The sequence below is a fragment of the Lissotriton helveticus genome, chromosome 3_1, assembly GCF_964261635.1.
Source record: "Lissotriton helveticus chromosome 3_1, aLisHel1.1, whole genome shotgun sequence".
Classification (NCBI taxonomy): Eukaryota; Metazoa; Chordata; class Amphibia; order Caudata; family Salamandridae; genus Lissotriton; species Lissotriton helveticus.
In genome coordinates, this window is record NC_136061.1 from 2,107,405,754 (window position 1) to 2,107,429,330 (window position 23,577).

General features: G+C 44.4%; 1 protein-coding gene across 2 annotated transcripts in view; it reads left to right on the forward strand.

Annotated features, from left to right (window-relative positions):
* The window catches only part of ELL3 (elongation factor for RNA polymerase II 3), a 329,007-nt gene that overhangs the window by 170,316 nt on the left and 135,114 nt on the right, over positions 1-23,577 (forward strand). For both annotated transcript variants that reach the window (XM_078683282.1, XM_078683280.1), the window contains exon 3: positions 14,101-14,228. In XM_078683282.1, coding sequence (XP_078539408.1) covers positions 14,101-14,228 — 128 coding nt within the window. The remainder of the gene's footprint in view (positions 1-14,100; positions 14,229-23,577) is intronic.

Genomic DNA, 23,577 nt, shown 5'->3' on the forward strand with positions numbered 1-23,577 from the left:
AACATTTCTGTGATTGCCAGGCTCAAGAAAGGGTTTCTCCAGGCCTTGTATTAAAAGCCTGGGAATACGGCCCCTCATGCAGTGGAGTCATTTGGGGCCACATATTTAGGGCCACCGCCTGTGGAGACTTAGGGTGGGGGTGAGTACATTTGGACCTCGGTTGGTTTCATGTCCGTGGTTGGGGGACTCGGCGTATCTAGCAAATAATACTATTTCCCAGCATTTGCAATGTATTTGCTACATGTGGTATGGCATCGTCGAAATATTTCCTCTTATTTTTTTTCACGCAATCATTAACAACGCTCCACGGAATATTCTTCTGGAGTCAAATAAGGAATTTTATGACCTCAAACCGTGTTGTATGGAGTGCTTCCGCAAGAGAGAGTCTAATTGGAAAAGTCGATAGTTCAATCCACCACGCCGTCGGGTGGTAACCTCAAGAGCCAGCAGCCTTGGGGTCAAACCACCCCCATACTCGAGGGAAGAGGTGTGGCGCCGCGGCCAGGGCGACTGACTCCGGAATCTGGGGATCACGGTTCGATCCCCGGCACCGGCGGCAGATTAGCCCAGCACCATTGTTATGTATACAACCATACACGCGCTCACACTCATGTCTACATTCTAGTGTCTCGCGCACACATAACATCATTCTAATGTCCATTCACTGTGCGCGACTCGCGCGTGTGTTTCCCTTTGAATTCATCACGTGAAATGTTATTACTTAAACACGTATGTCTCGCTACCCATTACAGTTTGTATTTAATAGATTGTATGTATTAACTGTTAAGGAGGAGTCAGTTACTGCCAATGACTGGAGCCTTCAGTTGTATGCGAAGAGTGCTTCTTCATTTACTAATAAACTCAAGTTTAATATCATGATTCCTGTGGATTGATACATGACAATTTGGCGACGAGGGACGGAGCATTTTGGACCTTTTAGAAGAAGCATTTCCAAGCATTTTCCGATCGATTTTGGAATTTATATTTACTTTTACTTCTCAAGATCGTCGGAACACCTCTTCAATCACAAAGAAAACGATTCCCAGTACCTGCAACAGAAGCGACTACAACCAAGGTCTGGAATCCCTTTTCTTTTCTTTTCGCGTGTGGCAGAGCGTCTATGCGGCAGCTTCCCTTGCACCGATGAAAATCTTCATCCACCCTGCGCTTGAATGAATTTAAGCGGAAGCGAAAGCTGCACTTCCTCCAAGACGCTACTCCCCGTCTGAATAATAAAAACAAAAGAGGTGACTTCATTTTTACCGTCGGCACCCGTTTACAGTTTCAACGGTGATTCTCCATTTACAGAGGCAGAAATTGATTATAAACGTAAAACGAGTGGAAAAACTACATCAATTGAAACAGGAAAACGTTCATTTCCTTCTGAGATCATTGGACTGATTCGTCTAATAACAAGTAACTTTTCATATTTAATTTTGTTTTTGTTAAAAACAAACATTAATTCATTTAATTACAAAAGGGACATATTATAAATACTTTACATAACTTAACTTTTATCTTCCAACATTATGTGTGCTCAGGGTTACACCCTTTCCCCACCACAAAGTTATTGGACAGCTGGTAGCTCTCCTTGTATGCCCTGGATTGAATGGAAAGCTTATTTCTTAAATTATATTGAGACACTAGATGCCAATGGGAAAATGAAAGCTCCAGAAAAGAAAGGCATCTTCTTACACTGCTTGGGACCAGAAGGATTAAAAGCCTTCAATCAACTACCTACCTCACAAGCAAGTGGTGATATGAATGTCTTTGATAAGGCTATATATGACTTTGATAAATACTGCTCCCCTAAAGTATGCATAGGAATTTCTAGATATAAATTCTTTCAGAGGAAACAGTTAAAAGAGGAATCTGTTGATAATTTTGTTTCTTCTCTTAAAACATTAGCATTAGATTGCAAATTTGGTAATTTACAAGAAGATCTCATCAGAGATCAAGTTGTTATGCATTCCAGTAATGACACTATACAAGAAAGACTGTGGATAAATGGTGATGAAAATTTAGATTTTATAATATCCATTGTTAGGAAAGCTGAACTTTCCTGTAGGAGTGCACAACAAGTTAAAAACAAAGACATTTCGATTAGTAGAGAAATTGTTTCCAAGGTTAATCATAAATATGATAATAAAAATAAGGATTTCTCTAAAAAGAAACAAACATTTCCCTCCAAAGGGAACTCTGAAGATTTTAAAAGCAACTTAAAATGTTTTAGATGCAACAGCAAATCACATTTAGCTAATAACAAAAATTGTCCAGGCTTAAAACAAAAATGCACAAATTGTGGTTTAATAGGGCACTTTACCTCTGCATGCAGAAGGAACAAAGTCAACCAAAAAGTGAAATGTATTGAATTGAGTGACAATAGTGATGATGAAGATTTTACAAATGACTCCAACAACTGTTCTTATGTACTAAACATAAAGGAATCCACAATCTTAAATGTAAGTGACACAACTATTAAGAAAAAACCGTTATGTGATATGATTATTGGAGGTGTAAAGATCAACATGTATGCCGATTCTGGTTCGCCTTATTCTATAGTTTGTGAATCTGTATGGAAAAAACTATTTGTACCAAGATTAAGTAATCACTTAGAGAAAAGTGACATCAATCCTGAAGGATATTCTGGAGGAAGGATAGACATTTTAGGTTTCAGAACCTTAGTGTTCAGATTTAAAAATAGGAAATGTATCGCAAAGTTATATGTTTCAAAGAAGGGTCCTTTATTACTTAGCTGGTTTGATTGTGGTAAACTTGACATTGTACTTGATCCTAATAGCCCCAACCCTGTCATGTTGATAGATGAACAGAATGGAATATCTTCCTTGATGTTAAATAAGTTTCCAAAAGTTTTTTCAAAAGGCATTGGGAAGTTAACCAACTTTAAACATGAAATCCGTTTAAAAGGAAATGCTTGTCCAAAAATACACAAGGCTAGAAATATTCCTTTTGCCGTTAGGGATGAAGTAAAAAGCGAATTGGACATTCTAGTCAAAGCAGGCATAATAGAGAGAATAGAATCATCTGAATGGGTTTCGCCCATAGTTGTTGCCAGGCGGGCCAATAGCAAGGTAAGACTTTGCATTGACCTTCGCCATCTCAACAATAATATTATTATTGATCAATTTCCACTTCCCCGCATTTCAGAGATGCTATCTGTTGTAGGAGGATCAAAGTTTTTTTCCACAATTGATTTATCTGCAGCGTACCATCAGATTGAGTTAAATGATAAAAGTAAAGACCTGACTGCATTTATTACACCTTTTGGATGCTTCAGATTCAACAGAATGCCATTTGGTTTAGCATCTGCAGCAGCAATATTTCAGAGAGTTATGCAAGACATTTTGAAGGAATGCAAGAATGCCATCTGCTTTCAAGATGACATTTTAGTATTCAATGATGACAAAGATAAACACATTGCTGCTTTAGAAGAAGTTTTAGGTGCACTCAATACACATGGCCTTACCATCAAGCATGAGAAATGTAAATTTGGTGTTCATTCTGTAAATTACTTAGGCCATGAACTATGTGAAGATGGAATCAAACCAAAACCTTCACTTTTAGAAGCCATTGAGTCCGCTCCTCATCCTCAGTCTAAGGATGATGCAAGATCTTTTTTAGGTCTAGTCGAATTCTACGCCAGGTATGTGCCTGAATTTTCATGTAGAACATATAATATTAGACAATTAATCAAAAACAGAGTTGTTTTTGAGTGGACGAATGAATGTGAGAAAGAGTTTTGTGATGTAAAAAATGCCATTTGTTCCGCGAATGCACTCTCTTGTTTTGATCCTTCTCTACAAAATATTATTACTACTGATGCCAGCTCGAAAGGTTTAGGAGCTGTATTTACTCAAAAAACAGAAAAAGGAAAAGAAGTTGTTATTGCACATGCTTCCAGAGCACTTACACCGGCTGAGGAAAAATATTCCACAATAGAAAGAGAAACATTAGCATGCATCTGGGCCTTGGAACATTTCAGAGTTTTTGTTTGGGGTAAAGAATGTATTCTAAGGAGTGATCACAAACCTTTAGTGAGACTTCTCACTACAGAAGGCATGTTGAGAGCCTCAGCTCGCATTGCACGCATGTCCATGCGTTTACAAGACTTCATTTATAATATACAATATGTACCTGGTAAAGAAAATGTTTCTGCGGATTTCTTATCTAGGATGCCACTACCCATACAAGAAGATTTACATAATGAATGGGATGATTTCCAAATTGCTATGATTCATGATGAAGGTCCTATTTCAATTGATCAAACTTTATGGAAAAAGAAATTTGAAGACGATAAAGTTTTAAAGAATGTAGCTACTTACATCAATACTGATTGGCCTGATAAGAAATGTTTAGATTCAGATTTAAAGAGCTTCTGGGAAGTAAGAACAGAGCTTTCATGTTGTAAAGACATCATCAAAAGAGGAGAACGCATTGTTCCACCCATAGGTATAAGAAAAGATATAGTTTTACAAAGCCATGAAGGTCATAGTGGTATGGTCAGAACCAAACAACAAGTTAAAAATTTATTTTGGTGGCCAGGTATGGATATGTTCATCGAACGGTTAATCAGAAATTGTGTTGTATGCGCAAATTCTGATAAATCACTAGTGACTCTTAAACCAAATATGAGTACACACAACATACCTGATAATCCATGGGAAACCATTGCAATAGATATTATGGGTCCCATTGGTCATGAATCCAAATATGTCATTGTAGCAATTGACGTTTTTTCCAAATGGCCCATTATCAAGATTGTCCAGAAAATAGACACTGACTCTGTATTAAGTTTCCTAGATAAAGTTTTTATTGAAGAAGGACTACCAATTAGAATTATTTCTGATAATGGTGTACAATTTAGTTCAAAGAAAGCAAATGACTATTTTACTAGACTTGGCATTACTCATTCCACCACTTCCCTATATAATCCTAGTGGGAACGGAGTAATAGAGAGATTCAATAGAGTCCTCAAGAGTGCCATACAATTTACCAGTGGTGATGAAAAAAAATGGGAAATTGAAATATTTAAAAAAGTATGGATGTACAGAACAAATGTGAATACCATGACTGGATATTCTCCTTTTGAAATTATGAGAGGAAGAATTCCCAGAACCATTGTGAATCCATCATGGTTAATCAGTTCTACATCTTCAAAAGTGGATTTGAGCGTAGTTAAAGAAAATCTTATTCGCACTCATTGCACAAATAAGAAATACTTTGATGAGAAATTTGGTTCAAAAACAGATCCAACAGTAGAAGTCGGTATGTTGGTAAAAGTAAAAAAAACATGGAAAGTCAAAAAAGGAGAGAGTTCATTCATGGGTCCTTTTGAGGTAATAGAAGTACTAAAGAATTCAGTGAGATTATCAAACAATAAAGTTTGGAATCTCAGTAGAATTACCATTCTCAAAGCTGATAAAGATATTTATCATAAAGAACCAAATTCAGAGCATTCTGATATGTCATTTTTAGATGAAGAATTAAGTGAAAGTGAAGCTCATAATAATACAGCTAACACACCTTGTTGTTCAAATAATAATTACACTGAACAAAATATAACTACAGAACCTTATTGTCAAAGCAATAACATCAACAATCAAAAAGTTGATATCCAAAATGATGTTTCTCTATCCAAAAGAACAACTAAGAAACCCAAATGGTTATCAGATTTTGTTGCTTACATATCTGGCAGAAGTTAATTTTTTTTGTTTTTTTAATTATTTTATAAGGGAGGAAGCTGTGTTATGTATACAACCATACACGCGCTCACACTCATGTCTACATTCTAGTGTCTCGCGCACACATAACATCATTCTAATGTCCATTCACTGTGCGCGACTCGCGCGTGTGTTTCCCTTTGAATTCATCACGTGAAATGTTATTACTTAAACATGTATGTCTCGCTACCCATTACAGTTTGTATTTAATAGATTGTATGTATTAACTGTTAAGGAGGAGTCAGTTACTGCCAATGACTGGAGCCTTCAGTTGTATGCGAAGAGTGCTTCTTCATTTACTAATAAACTCAAGTTTAATATCATGATTCCTGTGGATTGATACATGACAACCATGTGACTCTGGGCAATAGCTTGCTTAATCTTCCCGACGGCCCCCAGCGCCTAGAGACCCTAACGGGTGATTGTGCGCTTTACAATTGTCTACCTCGGTCTGTGCCCGCTGCCCTCTCTGCTGCTTCGCCCTGCACCCTCGGGCCGTGGCTAGGCTCTGGATCGAGCTAGGACTCGCAGCGGCACGCCCTCTCACCCTCCCCGGCGTGAAGCCTCTTCCCCAGTACCCTTACACCGTACCCCGACCCAGAGCCAGGTGAATGCCTGACTGTGAAAACAGGCCGGGCTTCCATCTCCTTCCTCTCCCCGTAACGAGAAAAATGACTTCAGACCGGAGAGCGCGCGCGCCCCGGGGAGACCACTGGATAATCCAATGTGCTAAAAATGGCGCTAAGCCTCTGCCTCGGGGGGACCACCAGATGATGCCCTCAATAACCTGACAATTAGGCAGCAAAACTGCTGGGGCCCACAGCCCGTAAACAGTGGCCCCCAGGGAGGTCGCTGTTGAACGGCAGGGACCCCAGTGGAACGGGCTCTGGAGCCGCTGCAGCTTTCATCGAGATCTCGCTGGTGCCTGCGCACCAGACCTGCCTCCAACCTCGGCATTTGTTCAGATTCTTCTGAAATTGCTACTGCGTAAACCCTTATTGACATATATTTGGAAAATGACGTGCCTGCATGCATTGTCGCAACCCACCTTAGTCAAGCATGTCTGGTGTATCATTTTCAAGGTAACAACAACAAAAAAGATTTGCAACAATCACCGTCAGTGTAAAGGCTTGAACCTGCGCCCTAAAAAATAAAATGCTAGGCAGGCAAACGAAAAAGCATGTAGCTAAGATCTTTTTTTTCTTTTCGTGAATCCAAGAGTCATGCCCTCTGGTGTTTGCTTACCAGTCAGAATGTTCAGAAATCTGAACAGACCATTGAGAATACCAGGCTGTTCACCCAGTGGGGCGTGGTTGGTGCAGAAGAAATTATGTGTCTGAACACTTTGTTATGTGGAAAGACCACAAAGATGTTATACCTGCCTGGCTAAGTTCTAACCATTTTTGCCAATTAAATTTGGCAACCCGCCGCCACCCTACTGCTCTATTCACGCTTGTTCCTCATGTCTCACGCAAAAAGAACTTAATTCTCCCAGGAGCTGTCAATCAATTACAGAAACACTGACAACGCTGGTTTTGTACAGAGGGCCCTGCAGACTCAATTTTATGTGTTGTGTTAGGTTATCGTTTTTTTAAAGCAAAAACAAGAAGGTGATGGAAGGAAAGTTGGTTGAAATAGGTCTGGGGTTGCTTCTGTTCCCATTTCCAGGGGACCTACCCTGGCAGTTCGGGCTGGACTCTTCAAATAGGAGCAGGGCCAATGCTCATTTACATAAGGTGGGTCTCTGTCTAGATTGGCACAGTGGGTTAAAAACGATGGTCTGTAATGCAGCCCGTGCGATTAATTCAAGCATTCCTTCCAACTCCTTGTTGTTTTTACGACTATTGTAGGGTGTTTTGTATATTGATGGGTGTGCCATAGGAGTTTGCTGCTTTTATTTGAGCTAGGTAGTCAGTTGTCTGTTTTTTCGGCCAGTGCAGCTACTTTTATTGAATGCACCATTAGCCAGGTAGATTGCAATGTGATGTTGTATGCACGAAGGCGTGCTATGTTTAAGCTGAATTTACATGAATGAATCTAAGCTGTATGCTGGTGTGATGCAGGGGCGCTGTTGAGATGGCAGTGCTGTACACGCTGTATGGCTTTAGTTCTGTGTTGTACACCTGAAAGTGCCTGTGGGTCAGTGTATCCCTATGTGTGTGAGAAAAGTAAAGTGTAGAGAGTGGTGTTAGGTGGAAGGTGCTGCTGGATGGGGGTTCTTGCTGATCATGCCATATTGTCAGTGTGTTAAGTGGCATTTATGACTTCATGCATATAGCCTAAATTGAGAGACAGCAGTAGAGCGTGGTTTGTGGAGTATTGGCATTATCTCTAGGTGGGTTTTAAATAGAATATTCAGACCCATTTGATTAAAACATCATTAGTATATACCTCTGGCGACAAGCCAAAGCACCCCTTCAGGTGCTGGAGGAGAAAACTTTGGAAATGGTCCATATTCCTCTGTGGCTGCCTCGATGTTTTAAGTTGGAATTCATGTTTAATTGAACTTTAGCAGAATGGTTCTTGTTGGGTCGTGAGAAACAGTGACGTTGCAAATAAAGTCTTAAAAGATTACTAAGTTATCTGAAGTTTTTTTCAGCATTTCAGTGGTTTTTAAAGACCACCCCCCAGAGATGTCACAAAGTTTAGTGCATTTAATTTCAGCTAACACCCTACCTCCATGGTGGCACTATCAACTCCTGCGTCAGGTGCGTTTCCTTCTCACTGACCCCACCTTGCCTGCCTAGATCTGCGTCTGATGGTTAATCTCTGAACACATACATATGCACTTTGATATGTGGATACTTCTATTACTTCTTGCCTGAGGCACTGTGCCCAACTGTGGTACACTCGCACAGTGCTACTTTTATTTGATATAACCAGGCCAGAAATTAAGTTTGCATTGATGGGTGTGATGTTTTATCAACTTCTGGCAGGAGAAGGCCAGTAGTAGTTCACCTCATCCTGCAAGTAAAAAAAGCGAACTGGTGCGTAAACAGTATAAAGTCTGCCCCTGGCCATGTACACCCTCCTCCTCTTTTATGATATAATTAGGTAAAATATCTTCTGAAGTTTTTTAAAGTGCAGACTGAGGTCTGGATACCTTTAGCCTTTCATGGTTGTTTAAATCGCATAGGTGTAGCCGCCCTTACTGTTGCATCCTCTGTATGTTTTGTTGTTGTTCAATTGAAGACAATTCAAATCCCAGTCAGAAAGCTCTGTCTCTCTGCTTCAGTTTTAGTCCGAAAAACACTTAAATCTGATGCTGGAAGAGAGCAGGGTGGCAGAAGGTTAGCCCTTTCTCATTTCATTACTGTGCATTAGAGGGAGAGCTTGTCATCAACACAAGGTTCACGCCTTTGCTGCATGGTAGGGCCCAAGGGGTGCACAGATTGTTTAATGTTGACTTTACCCTACTTTGAGTGTGATACTTACTTTTGTTCCATTTTGCACTTCTTGGGCGATACTATTGTAGTTGTCTTACAGGGGTGAGACCCAGGGTATGTTAAGTACCCTCACTCTACATTTTGCCTCTACACTTACTCACTGCTTTGCCTACACATGTAAACCAGGCACAACATCCTCCTGTATGCAGATGAACGCTGCCTCGGTTGGCAGATTTACTACAGGTATGACAATTAATTGGCCAGCTTTATATATTGTTGTTTTTCCTTAAAGACTTAATCAGCGGCCATTCATATACAATGAAGGCGAAACACACAAACAAGCAAACTGTGAGAAAATCTATTTTCCTTGTTTGTGTAAACTAATACTACCGAGCAGTAATTGTAGTAACGGTGCTAATATTGTTTGCCGAGCACATGTTTCTTGATCACTTTCTTTTAGACTGACTTGTAAACCTGTTTGAGGATGTTGAGTTACACGTGGAGATGAAAGTAACTGTATTATCAACGCTCTAATAAACGGGTTATCTTGATCCATCCAAACACAGCCGTTAGCAATATGTTGGCCTTGCTGGAAAAGGAAATAAGCCATTGCACTCCCTCTTCCAACCCATTTTTCCAACCTCCTGTCTAGAATTTTCTTGGATGGTGCGGTGTTTGAAACTGAACACCATTGTTGGTTAGAACTCCTTTCTCTTTTGCCCTATAAATACAACAAACAGGGTTAGAACATGTGGCCCCTACGGACTCACAACCATATTACACAAAGCTCCGCGGGAGCGCAATGGGTGTTTGCGCCATTTTGCGTGCCCCCGGGCACTTTGGTATTATAAAAGGGGCGTCTGTAAATCAAATTGCGCTGGTGCACTATAGCGCCAGCGCTATTATCAGAGGGCGTTCCCTCATTTGCATGGTGGTGTGGCCCCATGCAAATGAGGGACTCTTTTTGCCTCTGGCCCTGGACCATATTATATAGACGTGGACGCAAAGGCAGAAAAGCCACGAAGAGGCTCGCTGATAGTGAGCCACACAAAGGCGCCATACTGTCAGTGCGCCTCCTGATGGCAGACCTATGGAGGGTGGTAAAAGGGGTCCTATAGACCCCCTAGATATCCCTTTGCAGGTGGGTGCTGTCACTCACTGCACCCTCCTGCAAGGGTATCTCTCAATCCTCTTACAAGTGCAGGCAAATTGCTGCCTGCACAGTGAAGCACGGAGCGACTGCTTCAAAGCCGATCCGTATTTCACCCGAATGCCCTGCCCCCGGGCAGCGCATTCATTTTAATATGGCGCACTCTACCTGTTTGTGCCTAGCGCAAAAAAGGAAAATGCGCTGCATGTGTAATACGGCCCGATGGGTAGAAATACATTCTGTTCGTTTTCAACAAGGGCGAAGATCTTCGATTGGGTGATGGATTCATCCTGAGATTGGCTGGCAAAATTCTTGCCAGATGTTATTGGTTGTGGAGAACAGTAACTGAGATGGGGTCTTTATACACGGGGAACTGCCTCATTGCCTTTTCCAAGAGCCATTGCTCGGGGCTGAGGCAGCTGGAAGACTCTGGTGGCCTCTGTGTATAAGATGAGGGGAGCAGATATCTGGCACAATACATGACTAAAGGCCACAGGTCTATGCCCTCCTTCGCCTCCTTCCCTTAATGCCGCTGCTCCCTGGCATTGTGGTTCTCGTTTCATGCCTGCACCACTCCTAGGAGTGATGTTGCAGTGCCCATTGCAAAGGTTTTCAAACTATTGGGCGCACCCCCCTGGGGGTCCATCGCAGTGTTCCCAGGGAGGCACAAATGCCTGGCCTGGAAGCCCGACTTTGATTATTTGTCGCATTTCCAGGCTCTCTTCATTTAGCGTTTCAAGTACTTAATAAGGCATGTCAGTTGTAATTGTGAAGTCTGTGGTAGCCGGATCAAAGAGGTGGCAAAAGTGAATAAAATATTGTAAAGTATTTTTTTTTTTTTTTCATCCTTAGACAACTGCATATAAAATTAATTACACACGTTAAGAAACAAATAAATCCAAAATAAGCTGGTGGGTAAGGCACTCTTTTACATAATGAAATTTCATTTGGTTAATGCGACCATTTCAAATGTCTCTGTGAGACCAGAGAGTCACAGAATTAAATCCTGGTTGGCACCGTTCGGAAGAGTGACTTATTTTTATGTGGTGCAAAGAAGCTCCAGCTGGTAACAGCAAGCACTTGAGTATGTCATTATTTTAAAATAGTATTAAACACAGTATAAGCAAGGCCACTGAAATTATGTAGCAGCGGAAGACCAAATTATGCGACAGCGTTGACTAAATTAAGCAGCAAGAAAAGGCAAATTTTGCGGCATAATGCGGCACATTTTGTAATTGTATTTTTTATTTTTACACATGGTTGTATTGTCTGGGCTCAGATTGTACCTGATTAGTACCAGTCAAACACCCACATACAGCAATAAGTAATTGAAAGATAACTAGTCAACCTTTGCGAAGGACTTTCCACTACAAAGGGCTTTCCATTGATAAGAACTTTCCACTGCTCAGGGACACGTTTTGAGAGCTTGATCCGTTTGAGCTACAGACAATGTTTTTGTTAAACTCTGCAAAAGATGACGGATTTTGTGGCTAATGTGGAAAACACAGTGGCTGCAGAGTCACAAAATCACAAATCCAGTTGCCCTGAGTAAAAGATAGGCTGCCACAAAATTATTTAGTGTTTAAGATAAAACAAGTGCTTTCAAAGAATGCATTTTAGTAATAGGTAATCAGATTACGCTGGTGGAAACATTTTTATAAAGCCAGTAAACATACACTTTCTCGTTAGTGAAGCAGGAGCAGAGGGACCCTGATGTGTGAGCCATACACTATATTATAATTATCACTGTTTCCCTGTACAAAAGAGGCCTGGGGAGGTAATATTCCTTGCTAGTTTCATGCCTGAGGGTACCCTTGTTTGCACAGAGACGGGCAACACGTGGAAGATGCTTTTTTTTCTGCAAGGCATAGAGAGTCTGTTTCGGGGTTGGAGTCAGTGGCACAGTGAATCCTGCTTTAGCAGCTACAGCGGGGTGGAGTTCTTAAGGGGCCTCTTCAGACTGCAATTCAGCAGACATTTGCTCATAATTGAAGCGAAAGGGTGGGGGTGTTGGTGAGTGAAGGGAGGGATGAGTGAAAGAGTAAATGGATGAGTGGAAGGGTGAAAGATGAGTGACAGGACGGATGGCTGAGTGAATGGGTGGATGGATAGAGTAAAAGGTGGATGTATGAGCGAAAGAATGGATGGATAACTCAAAGGAGGATGGATGAGTGAAAGAGTGGATGTAGGGATGGATGAATGAAAGGATGATGGATGGATAGGTTTGGTGGAAATGTTTGGATATGGATGGATAGGTTTGGATATTGATAGACGTAATGGTGAAAGTCTGCCTGATGGATGAATGAATAAAAGAATATAAAGCTGAAAGGTGGATATCAGTGGGTGAATTTAAGGATGTCTGGATAGATGCTTAGATGGAAAAGACAAGAGAGGAGGGCAGCAATGACTTTCTTTGCTTGCTTGGTCCCATAAGAGCTTTGGTTCAAAGTGGGGGGGTATTTACATTTTATAGCTACACCCTTGATTAGCATGATGGTCAGGCATTGAATAAGGGGTGAAAGAGGCCGAGGAGACAGCCTGGGACTCAGGGCCTTAGCTATTATTAGTGCAGCAGGTGCCGTTGCATTGAGGTCTAGGAGTGTGAGAGGCTCACAATAACCCAAATATGGTGAGTAGTTTTTTTGGTCAATTTCTGTTTGGTGTATTTGTTCTTTTAGAAGTCTCACATTTAGTGTGGATCATGACGTAAAGAAAAAGTACCCCAGAAAATGACCTTTCATACCCGCCCCCTTCCAGCCCAGTCCCACCGCTCCCTCAAATATTGCAGTAAAGTTTTGACGGGGGGCCCGATGTCAAAATATTTTCCTTAGGGGGTTCAGAGCAAAAAGGTTTGTAGACCTCGGGTCCGTTTAATGTGTGGGGTTCAGGCTTACCTTTGTGATTCTGGCCTGGATGATCTCTTTCCTGATTTTACAGCCCCCACCATGGCCTGCACCACCACCTATGCAGCTATGAGTGTGTTGACTGGGACACGCATCACCTTCCGAAAGGTTCTCCCCATCACACTACAGATTGCCCACTGCTCCTGCCTGGCCTGTACCTGCTCTCTGCGTGTAGGTGGGTATTTGCACAGCTGCCTGTGCAGTTCCTGCTCTGTGTCGTAGGGTAGCTTGCACAGCTGTTGCCATATCATACCTGTCCTGGGCCCCTTTCTGATGCATAAGAAAACTTTTTCAGTATGCCAAAGCCAACATGATTGACAGTGCCGATGCTGATTTTAGAACAACCCTTGAAGGGTGTGGAATCATGTGAATGCCTGCGAAATAAGAAATTAGCTATAGTTTGCCATTGTGTGTATGCTTTGTTGTTTAGGCTTTGTCTTCGAGGTAGCAGTATTCATGAGTAGGCCGTGCTTAAGAGTTTGCTCGTGCTTTCTCAGCTCTAGCCTAAAATATCCTTGCTCCATCTTAGTTTTGGCACCTTCACACGTTACTTACTGTTTGCACTTTTGATGGTGCAATCTTGACCCTTCCTTGAACTTCAAGCTTCGCGTAAGTTGTTTCATGTTCACATTTTTCATTGTGCTAGGTTTTACCTAACCTCTGTGAAGTGTCTTGAACTCACTGACATGATTTGAACTTCATGGTGCTAGTTGTTTGGTCACTGATGAACAGCTTGGGCCTGAGATTCAGTTTGACAATCCTTTTTCGAGAGGTTATTCAAGCCCAGGATCTCGACACTCATTTCAGGTCTCTTTAGTGAGAGTGGATTTTCCATGAACCTCTCCTCTCTGTAGTCCTCACTGCCTTCCTTTTGCCCCTCACTGCTTTCTCTGACACATTACTTTCCCCTTTTCTCACAGTATATCAAAATCCCTGCATCGGATACAGGCCCCAATGATGCAGTCCGTGTCTTCACCTTCTACCTCTCGCGTGAGAATAAGGATAAGCCTCAGTCCAGCTTCGAGTGTATTCGACAGGGCGTGTACAGGTGAGTGCTCACCGAGATTGTAAAGTAGCACATTTGTGTGTCATGTGTGCATGTGTGTCATCATGACAGTGCTTGATTTTGCAGTCTTTGCCTTCCGGGGTATAATTTCTGGCATACTGCAAAAGGGTGAGATTCAGAAGCAGAGCTGCCAAATCAGGCCACCTTATTTTACATGGATGTGGCATTCTTCACACACCTGCCATAGATACAGCCTTTTATGGGAATATGAAGCAAGTAAGAAACTCCTACACACAGAATGTGAGCAATGACTCAGTCCATGCCACATTCTGTAACCTTCTCATAGTCTGGGAGGCTCACCTAAATGTCGTTGTTTGTGCTGTTGAGAACGTTAGGCATAAATTAACCATTGCACAATATTGCTCATTGGCTTAACCTAGGTTTGGGATGGGACTACGCCTAGTAGCCCTATCCCAATTTCAGTTTCAGCTATGGATTCAGAAGTGTAACGTTTCACAGCATCCTTGTTAGACCTGTTGTCCTTGGCGAGATTACCCCCTAACGTTTTGCCTTTGTTTTACTTGTACGTCCCTAGTAAAGTGGTACTACCTGTGCCCAGGACCTGTTAATTAAATGCTACTAGTCTGTTGACTGGGTAGGAGTGTTCTGATTAACTCAGATACTCTGTCCATCACCACCCCCTTTTTGAAATTATTTTGGCCACCATGAGTGTGGAAGGGTATGCTCAGACATGAGTCCCTTGCTCATTGCACCATCAGGATTCAAGCAAGCCGGGCCGAAGACGGCTGTAATGCCAGAAACCGGTCCCCGGAAGCTTGTTTCCTTTCCAGTGAAGAATTGGCTTGGTAGTTTGGTCTGCCCTGTTCCCATGATGCACTGGGCCAGGGACAGACTAATTTGCATATAGCCAGGTTCTGAACTGGGATGGTGCAGTGAGCTAAAAAACGGTGATGGATCAAGCCCTGATCTGTTGACTGGGTAGGAGTGTTCTGATTAACTCAGATACTCTGTCCATCACCACCCCCTTTTTGAAACTAGTGGGCCTGCAGCACCGATTGTGCCGCCCAATTAAGTAGCACTTTAAACATGTCTCAGGTCTGCCATTGCCGCCTGTGTGTGCAGTTTTAAACTGCTATCTCAACCTGACAAAATAAACCTTGTTCCGTACCCAATCCTTCCTTTTTAATACATATAATTCACCCCTATGGTAGGCCCTGGGCCACCCAGAGGGCAACGTGCAGTTATTTAAAAATTTGGAAATGTATTTTTAAGTTTGACATGTCCTGGTAGTGAAAAACTACTACTGCAAGGCTGATCTCTTCCATGGGGTAAAATTGGAATTACCTTATTACATTTAATAAGATAGAACTTCCAAATGAGAACACGTAGTCAATTAATGTTTGCTGTCTTTGGAATTGTAATGAAAAATCCTCTCAAAATGTAAAGTCGGATTTTAAATTACATTTTGAAAATGCCGCTTTTAGAAAGTTAAACCAAAGGGGATGATGGACGGAGTGTTGAACATTGCAAGCACTCACCCCCAGTCAACTGATCTGGGTTTAATCCATCATCATTCTTTAGCTCAATCCGTCACCCCAGTTCAGACCTGGCCATATGCAAATCAGTCCGACCCTGTGCCTCATGGGAACAGTCCAGTCCGAACTGCCAAGCCATGTCTTCCCTGGACCGGAAACAAGCATCCTGGGACCGGTTTCTGGCTAATCAGCTGTCATCAGGCAGGCTAGCTTGAATCCAGTGGAAAAGTGAGCAAGGGACCCACTTCTCGGCATACCCTGCCAACTTAGGGTGAACATAGTGACTGGGGGTTAATGTTTGACAATGTTCAACATTCCGTCCATCATGTTTTTGTGTTGCATTTTCACCTTCAGTGGGAAGGGTATGCCCATACAAGGGTCCCGTGCTCACTACGCCACTGGAGTCCAGCTACCCTGGCTAATGAGGGCTGAAAGCCCGAAACCCATTCTAGGATGCTTGATTCCGGTCCAGGGAAGACATGGCCTGGCAGTTCGGTCTGGACTATTCCCATGAGGCACAAGGTCAAGACTGATTTGCATATGGCTGTGTCTGAACTGGGGTGGCGTGGTGAGCAAAATAACGATGGATTAAACCCAGATCTGTGACGGGGGTGAATGTTTGACAATGTTCAACATTCCGTCCATCATCTTTTTGTGTTGCATTTTCACACTAAGTGGGAAGGGTATGCCCAGACGTGGGTCCCGTGCTCACTACGCCACTGGAGTCGAGCCATCCTGGCTGATGAGGGCTGAAAGCCCAAAACCGGTCCTAGGATGCTTGATTCTGGTCCAGGGAAGACATGGCCTGGCAGTTCTGTCTGGACGGTTCCCATGAGGCACTGGGTCAAGACTGATTTGCATATGGCTATGTCCGAACTGGGGTGGCGTGGTGAGCAAAATAACGATGGATTAAACCCAGATTTGTGACTGGGGGTGAATGTTTGAAAATGTTCAACATTCCGACCATCATCTTTTTGTGTTGCACTTTTAGAAAGTTGGCATTTTTCTGAATTAGCCATTTAGTGCCTGCAGCCTGTCACTGGGTCAGATGACTGTTGGGCTTTGTGTATTTCTCCTAGACAGTCGCACACAATATAGGGCCTAAGTTTACTTGGATGGGCTGTCACTGGCAGTATGAAAGGGCAGAGCGGGGTACAGCCTACTTACACTTCAATAGGCTGTGTGCTGTCTCCACACAAAGGACTGCATAAACCATGTAATTAGTCTGGAGCCGCGACACAGGAGCCCGGAAACCTGTGCACTTCAAATGTAAACATTTAGAAGCTTCTCCCGCTGCACAGGAGGCACCGAGTATAAATATTGAACCTCAGACACCAAGTCTTTAGTACAGTTCTAGACTTGTGGAGAGTCTGCCAGGAAGAAGGACTGCTGTGCTGCTGAAAGGACGTCCTCTCTGCTGGACGCCCGCTCTGCCGGACAGCCGCTCTGCTGGACGGCTGCCTTTCCGGATGGCTGCCTTACTGGACTGCTGCCCCACTACCCTCCTGCCTGGGTCAGAGGAATTGTACCTGCACCTGAACCCAGGACTCACAGAAAGGCTACAAAGGCTAGGTTGCTGGCCTCCTATTCAGAGCCAAAGTGACATACCAGCCTGCCAGCTACCTAAACCAGCACTCCGATCCAGCTGGAGTAAGCCCCTGACTCCCAAGAGGTGCCCCTCAGGTCCTGGACCCTTGGTGAGGCATCAGTGGAGCTGAATTGAAGTTTTTGGGCTCCTCGCCACCGTGAATCGGCCAGTTGGTGCCAAAACATTGCCACTAGCACTGCCTGCCAACGTGTATTTCCGTCAGCCTGACTCTTCATGCTACCGCATCGACCGCTCGCAGGGAGCCCAACTGCGAAGTTCTGGACGACCGTTTGCGAAGACAACGGGATCTTTCCGCTACAGTGACGATAGTTCGCGGCACCAGGCCTGCTCTTTGCGCTACATTAAATACCATCTGTCTCTGTGCGGCCTCCTCCACCCTGAACGGGACTCTTTGTGTTGGACTGAGAAGATAACTTTTCATCAGGATTAGCCTGGTCCTGTGACTGACAGGTGTTTCATTCCGGTTGGCCTAAATCTGTGGCTTTTTTGCCGGTCTCGGACAACCAGCTAGCCACAAGTGGTGCTTTGGGATTTTTGGCACTGTTTTCACTTAAATCTTTAAAATTGCATATCTCCAATTCTGCTGATTGGATTTTTGTCATTTTTTCTTTTTTGATTTTCAAAAACCTTTATCGACAAAGTTGCAGAGATATAATACATACTTGCATCGAATCAGAGCACAGTATACATAGTACATTTGCTGTTAAAACAGAAAGCCAGTAAGTCAGATCAGCATGAGGCAACAACTTTTACAGACACCACAAGGGCACATTTGGGCAACAAACCACTGTAGTGGTAAATAATATAGTTTACGGGAAAAAGGAGCAGGCCTGACCGGAGGGGAGTAAGGACAGTGAAAGGGGTGGCTACTGACCAACACGGGTGGCCACCGCGGGCTTAAAGCCGGCAGGGAGCGCTTGAGAGGCAGACTGGCTCTGGGTTGCACAAGTATGGAGGTATGTCACTAGGGGGCCCCAAATATCAAGCGGGCAAGATCTAGCAGGAATGTGATCCCAGAATTTAGATAGTAGGGATCTGGCAGCGTGATGCATCCTTGAGCCATTGGGCGAATTTAGGTGCAGGTTTGCGGCCTCAGCACATTGACACCCGACGTCGCGCAAGGACAAACAGCATGGCAATCAGTCAGCGGGAGGGGACTGGGCAATATTCAACAAAGATTAGGAGGCATACCGGGGGATCAGGCTGAACAGGAGAAGAGGTGATTTCGGGTATTGCAGTACAAACCTCCCGCCAGTAGTCGGAGACCTTTGGACACAACCAAGGAAGATGGGGAGAAGTCCGCGGCAGGAGCAGAACTGCGCAGGCATCTGTCACTGGGAATGAGTCCCAATTTGTGAGCGTGTGCAAATATTTAAAATGTGTGAGGCGCAGGCTATAGTTCGTAGATAATCGCTTTGTTTAGTTGCAAGAGTAAAGCGAATCGGCCCGGGAAATATCCATACCGAGGTCCTCGCCCCATGCCAAACGAGCGCGGTCAGTGAGTGGAGATGGAAGTGGCCGCCAGCGTGAGGGCATAGAGTTTGGTAACCAACCTCCGAGGAGTGGGAGACGAATACAAGAAATCGAGAGTGGTCATTGAAGGAGGGGGCTGGGGGAACGTGAGATACAGCTCCCTACAGATGGCCCGAAACTGATAAAAAAGTAGTGTCTCCATGGGACCAGAATCAGCAGCGGGAGAATAGAACGTGTCCCCGTGTAGAGGTCCGCTAAAGTTGTCAGACCTAAGCGGGTGGCATACTTAGCCATACCGTAGGGCTGAAGAGGAGGGAAGGCAGGGTGCCGAACAATTGGCATCGTATCTGCCGATAATAACGGAGCGTCGGACAGACGGCTTAGACCATCCCAGGCCCAGCGCAGGGTCTCAACTGTGTCCAGTTCAGTGCGTGGGTGTTTGGCAGGGGAAAACAGGGTGGTAGCGAGCGGCCACGGGCTGCAAGATCAGCTTCAACCGCTACGTGCGGCTGGAATGGAGTGGGATGGATCCAGAAATGCAAAAAACTGGCCTGAGCACATAATGTGTAGAGCTTAAAGTTTGGGGCACCCAAGCCACCACACGACCTGGGTTGTCTACCAGCCCAAACAAGAGAGATGATCAGCGAGCAGATCCTACGAAAAAAGTGGGCTGTGAGAGGGACAAGGATGTTCAGGAAGTGATACAGGAATTTTGGGAGAACCACCATCTTGGCAATGGCAATACGGTCTGCCAACAATAGATGAAGCCGATTCCAGTGGTGTATCTTGGACTCAAACCAGTCCACCACACGACCAAAGTTAGCCTTCCAGAATTCATCCACATCCCTGCTAAGCCAGATACCCAAATAGCGAGTAGGACCAGACACCCAGACGAACGGGTAGTCCGGGGCAAAGGACGCAGTGGCGTCTGTGAGAGGGAAGAGAACGGACTTACTCCAGTTTACTTGGATACCAGAGTATCCACCAAACCGTATGATCTCGCGCACCAAGGGGGTGAGATTTTCTTGGGGGTGACGAACATGTAATGTAATATCGTCCGCATACATGAAGATCAAAAGGACGCTGGCGACAAAGCCAATGCCCCTCTGAGTATGGTATTGTCGAAGTCTGGAGGCTAGGGGCTCCATTGCAATGGCAAACAACATGAGTGAGAGCGGGCACCCTTGGCAGGTGCCACGCCCTATAGGGATGGGGTCAGAAATCTGTCCATTAATCCGAAGACGGGCAGTAGGGAGAGTATAGAGGAGCTGTATCTTGCGTATGAATACAGGGCTGAAGCCAAGGCGTGGGAGAAGAGAGAATAGGAAGGTCCACTCCAGGGTATCGAACGCCTTGGTGGCATCGAGAAGAGCCGCCACTGCCGGGAGAGCTGGATTTATCTGATGGAGGACGGAGAATATGGTCCAAAGATTGTGTGAAGTGGCCTGTCCAGGAATGAAGCCGGACTGATCAGGGCGGGCAATGAGAGGCATGAGAAGAAGAAGGCACAAGGTGATTAACTTTGCAGAGATTTTGTTGTCTGAACTTTATAAATAAATAAGGGACAGGGGGCTGTAGGAGTCACGGCATTCAGGGGGTTTGTCCGGCTTGAGGAGAAGTGTAAGCATAGCTTCACAGAGCGATGGTGGGAGGAGACCACGCTTGAAGGAATCATTTACATAGCTGCCAGTATTTTTGTCATTTTGATCTTGATTTATGTATTAAAGTTTGCTGTATGTTTTTTTCTTAATTGATGTGGGATTTTTCTTGTGTAGTGCTTTCACTTTATTATACTGTTTGAAGTGCTGCATAAATACTTTACATATTACCTTTAAGTTTAGCCTGACTACTCTGTGCGAAGGTACAAGAGGGTTGAGCACAGGTTAAGTTGGGGGTTTGCTTGTGCCTCACCCCGGCAAAGATTTGTGGTTGGTGCTTGAGTAGGGTTTCACCCCCTCAACCAACAACACAATTTCTCACGATCTTCCTATGGCTGAAGAACTTCCTCTGTGTTGCCTCCTGCTCTTCTGTTAAGTCCTTATTTGTCACCCTTCCATTCTTCTTGAGAAGGAAGCAGAAAATGGTCTGTTTCATTCCAGCTTAACGACTTAACCGCAGCGGTTTTTCTGCCGCGGTGCGGGCGTTCTATTGAGTGGGTGGGCTCCGTCGGCGCGAGGGAGTGCTCCCGTCGGCCGTTGGCCGACGGAAGGGGTTAACATGCCTTATTAGTGATCTTTCGAGCGTCTGTATTATCCTGCCAATTGCTACTCTCTTTCACTCTCCGCCATGTAACTTCCCCTAAGGGTGTGGACCCACACCCTGTTCGGTCCAGTGCTCCACTCCCCTTTCCTAAGCTCTGTTTCCCTCAAACACTGCAAATCTAATAGATTCACAAGGTGTTATATATATATATATATATATAAATATATATATATATATACATATATATATATATAGATTTATATATATATATATATATATATATAGATAGATCACGCTCCAAATTTCTTCCATCCTGAAGAAAATAAACAGCACTCAAGGAGTTCTTCTCACCACGCAAGTTTTTATTTAGCGGGGGGTTGCATAGATATAGATATACCTCCAAAATGTTCCACAATTGGGCTTGGCTTGTCAGGGTGGGTCACCTCCATTGCGCTGTGGCCTCGCAAAATATATCCCAAAAATTGCCTCCGTGAAGAAACAATGAGTGACTCAGCGGGCAGTGCTTCAGGTAAGATTATTGCAACAGTTCTTATGTGGCATGACGCGTTTCGGGAAGTCGTCCCTCTTCAGATGCCTTCACACCCTGTACTGGTGCTGCATGCAGTTCCGCTCTTAAAGTCCAATGCTTCCTTCCCATTGGAGGACATCATCGAACTGCATGTCAAAGAAGAGTGGAGGCAACTCCTGGAATGCTCCCTCCCTCCCCACGACCCCCTTACCCATGCAGCGGACACCAAGTTTTCTGCTTGGATTGAGGATTCTCTCGATATAATCCTTGCCAAGAAACCCGTCCATACCCTTGGTGGGAAACCCAAGTCCCCCTGGTTCAACAACGACCTCCGTCTGCTAAAAAAAACTCTGCAAACAAAATGAAAGAACCTGGAGGAAAGAATGTGCCCCCCCAAAAAAGACAGAATACAGTCTATCAATTCTAACCTATAAAAAGGCCCTAAAAACCACTCAAGCCGCTTTTTTTGAGGAAAAAATCAGAACCTCCTCCAGTTTATCCAAATAAATTTTCCGTATAGTAACCAAGCTTTTAAAAATTCCAGATCCTACACCCCCCCCCCCCCGTAGACCCCCTCGGCGACCGCTGCAGTTAGTTCGCTGAATTTTTCAATGGGAAAATTCAAAATATTTTAATATCCCTCCCTCCTTTCATAGGAGAAATCCCTCCAGAACCCCCCTTCAGTTCACAGCAACAAAACAGTCCCTGCTTAAACTCCTTCTCTCCTACAGAGGAGACTCTTCTCCCCACTTTTTTCTCCATCAAGGGTGGCTCCCCACTCGACCCAGCCCCACCTAACATTTTAAAATGAGTTGCCCCGACCATTCTGCCTCTGATGGTCAAACTTATTAACACCTCCTTACTAGAAGGCATCGTCCCTCCTAGTTGGAAAAGGGCCATAGTAAAACCCCTTTTGAAAAAAACCCATCTTGACCCTGCAGAACTGGGTAATTACCGCCCCATCTCTCTACTGCCCATAGTCAGCAAAACCGCTGAAAAACTTGTCAATCAGCAGCTCTCAGCCTACCTGGAAACTAGCGGACTCCTACACTCGTCCCAGACGGGCTTCCGCCCTGTTCAGGGTACGGAAACCGCTATGATTGCGGTTGTGGAGGAGGCTAGAAAGATCCTTGATTCAGGAGGATCAGTGGCAGTGATCCTCCTGGATCTGAGCGCAGCCTTCGACACAGTGAATCATATTACTCTGATTCACCGGCTCAGGGAACTTGGAATCTCGGGCTCCGCACTATCTTGGCTGAAATCTTTTCTTCACTATCGCTCCTTCCAAGTCCTTGAGGGAACCTCTAAATCTCGAGCCACCCCTGTACATTGTGGAGTCCCCCAGGGCTCTTCTTTGAGCCCTACCCTTTTCAATGTTTATTTGTCCCCCCTGGAGAACATAGTCACCCCCCATGGGTTCACTGCCGAAGCCAGGAAGTCAGCAGGGGCCTGCTACGGCATTCTCAAGACTACCCGTAAAATCCTTCCCTTGCTCCCCCAAGACTCCAGGAAGCTCCTCATCCAGAGCCTTCTACTATCTAGATTGGATTATGGCAATGCGCTGTATCTTGGTGCCCCCAAGAAAGTAATTGCCAAATTACAGGTGGTACAAAACTCTGCAGCCAGGCTCCTAATAGGCACCAACAGTAGGAGCTCTGCAAAATCGGCCCTCAGACTGCTCCACTGGCTGCCCATTCAGGAGCGAGTACATTTCAAATCCCTCTGCACGACCCACAAAATCCTTCATGGCAAGGGGCCCTCCCATCCTAAAATCTGATCAGACGCCATGAATCCCCCAGAAACCTACGCTCAGCACACTTACATTTGGCCCATATACCCAGGATTAAAAAGGCCCGCACAGGAGGCCGCCTCTTTTCCTATAACACCCCTAAGCTGTGGAATTCGCTGCCCCTTACCATGTGCGCCGAATCTAACCTTCTCACCTTTCGAAAGCTCCTGAAAATTTGGCTCTTTCCTTAACCTCCCTCCTCTCCTCTACTACCTCTGTCACCAGCGCTGGGA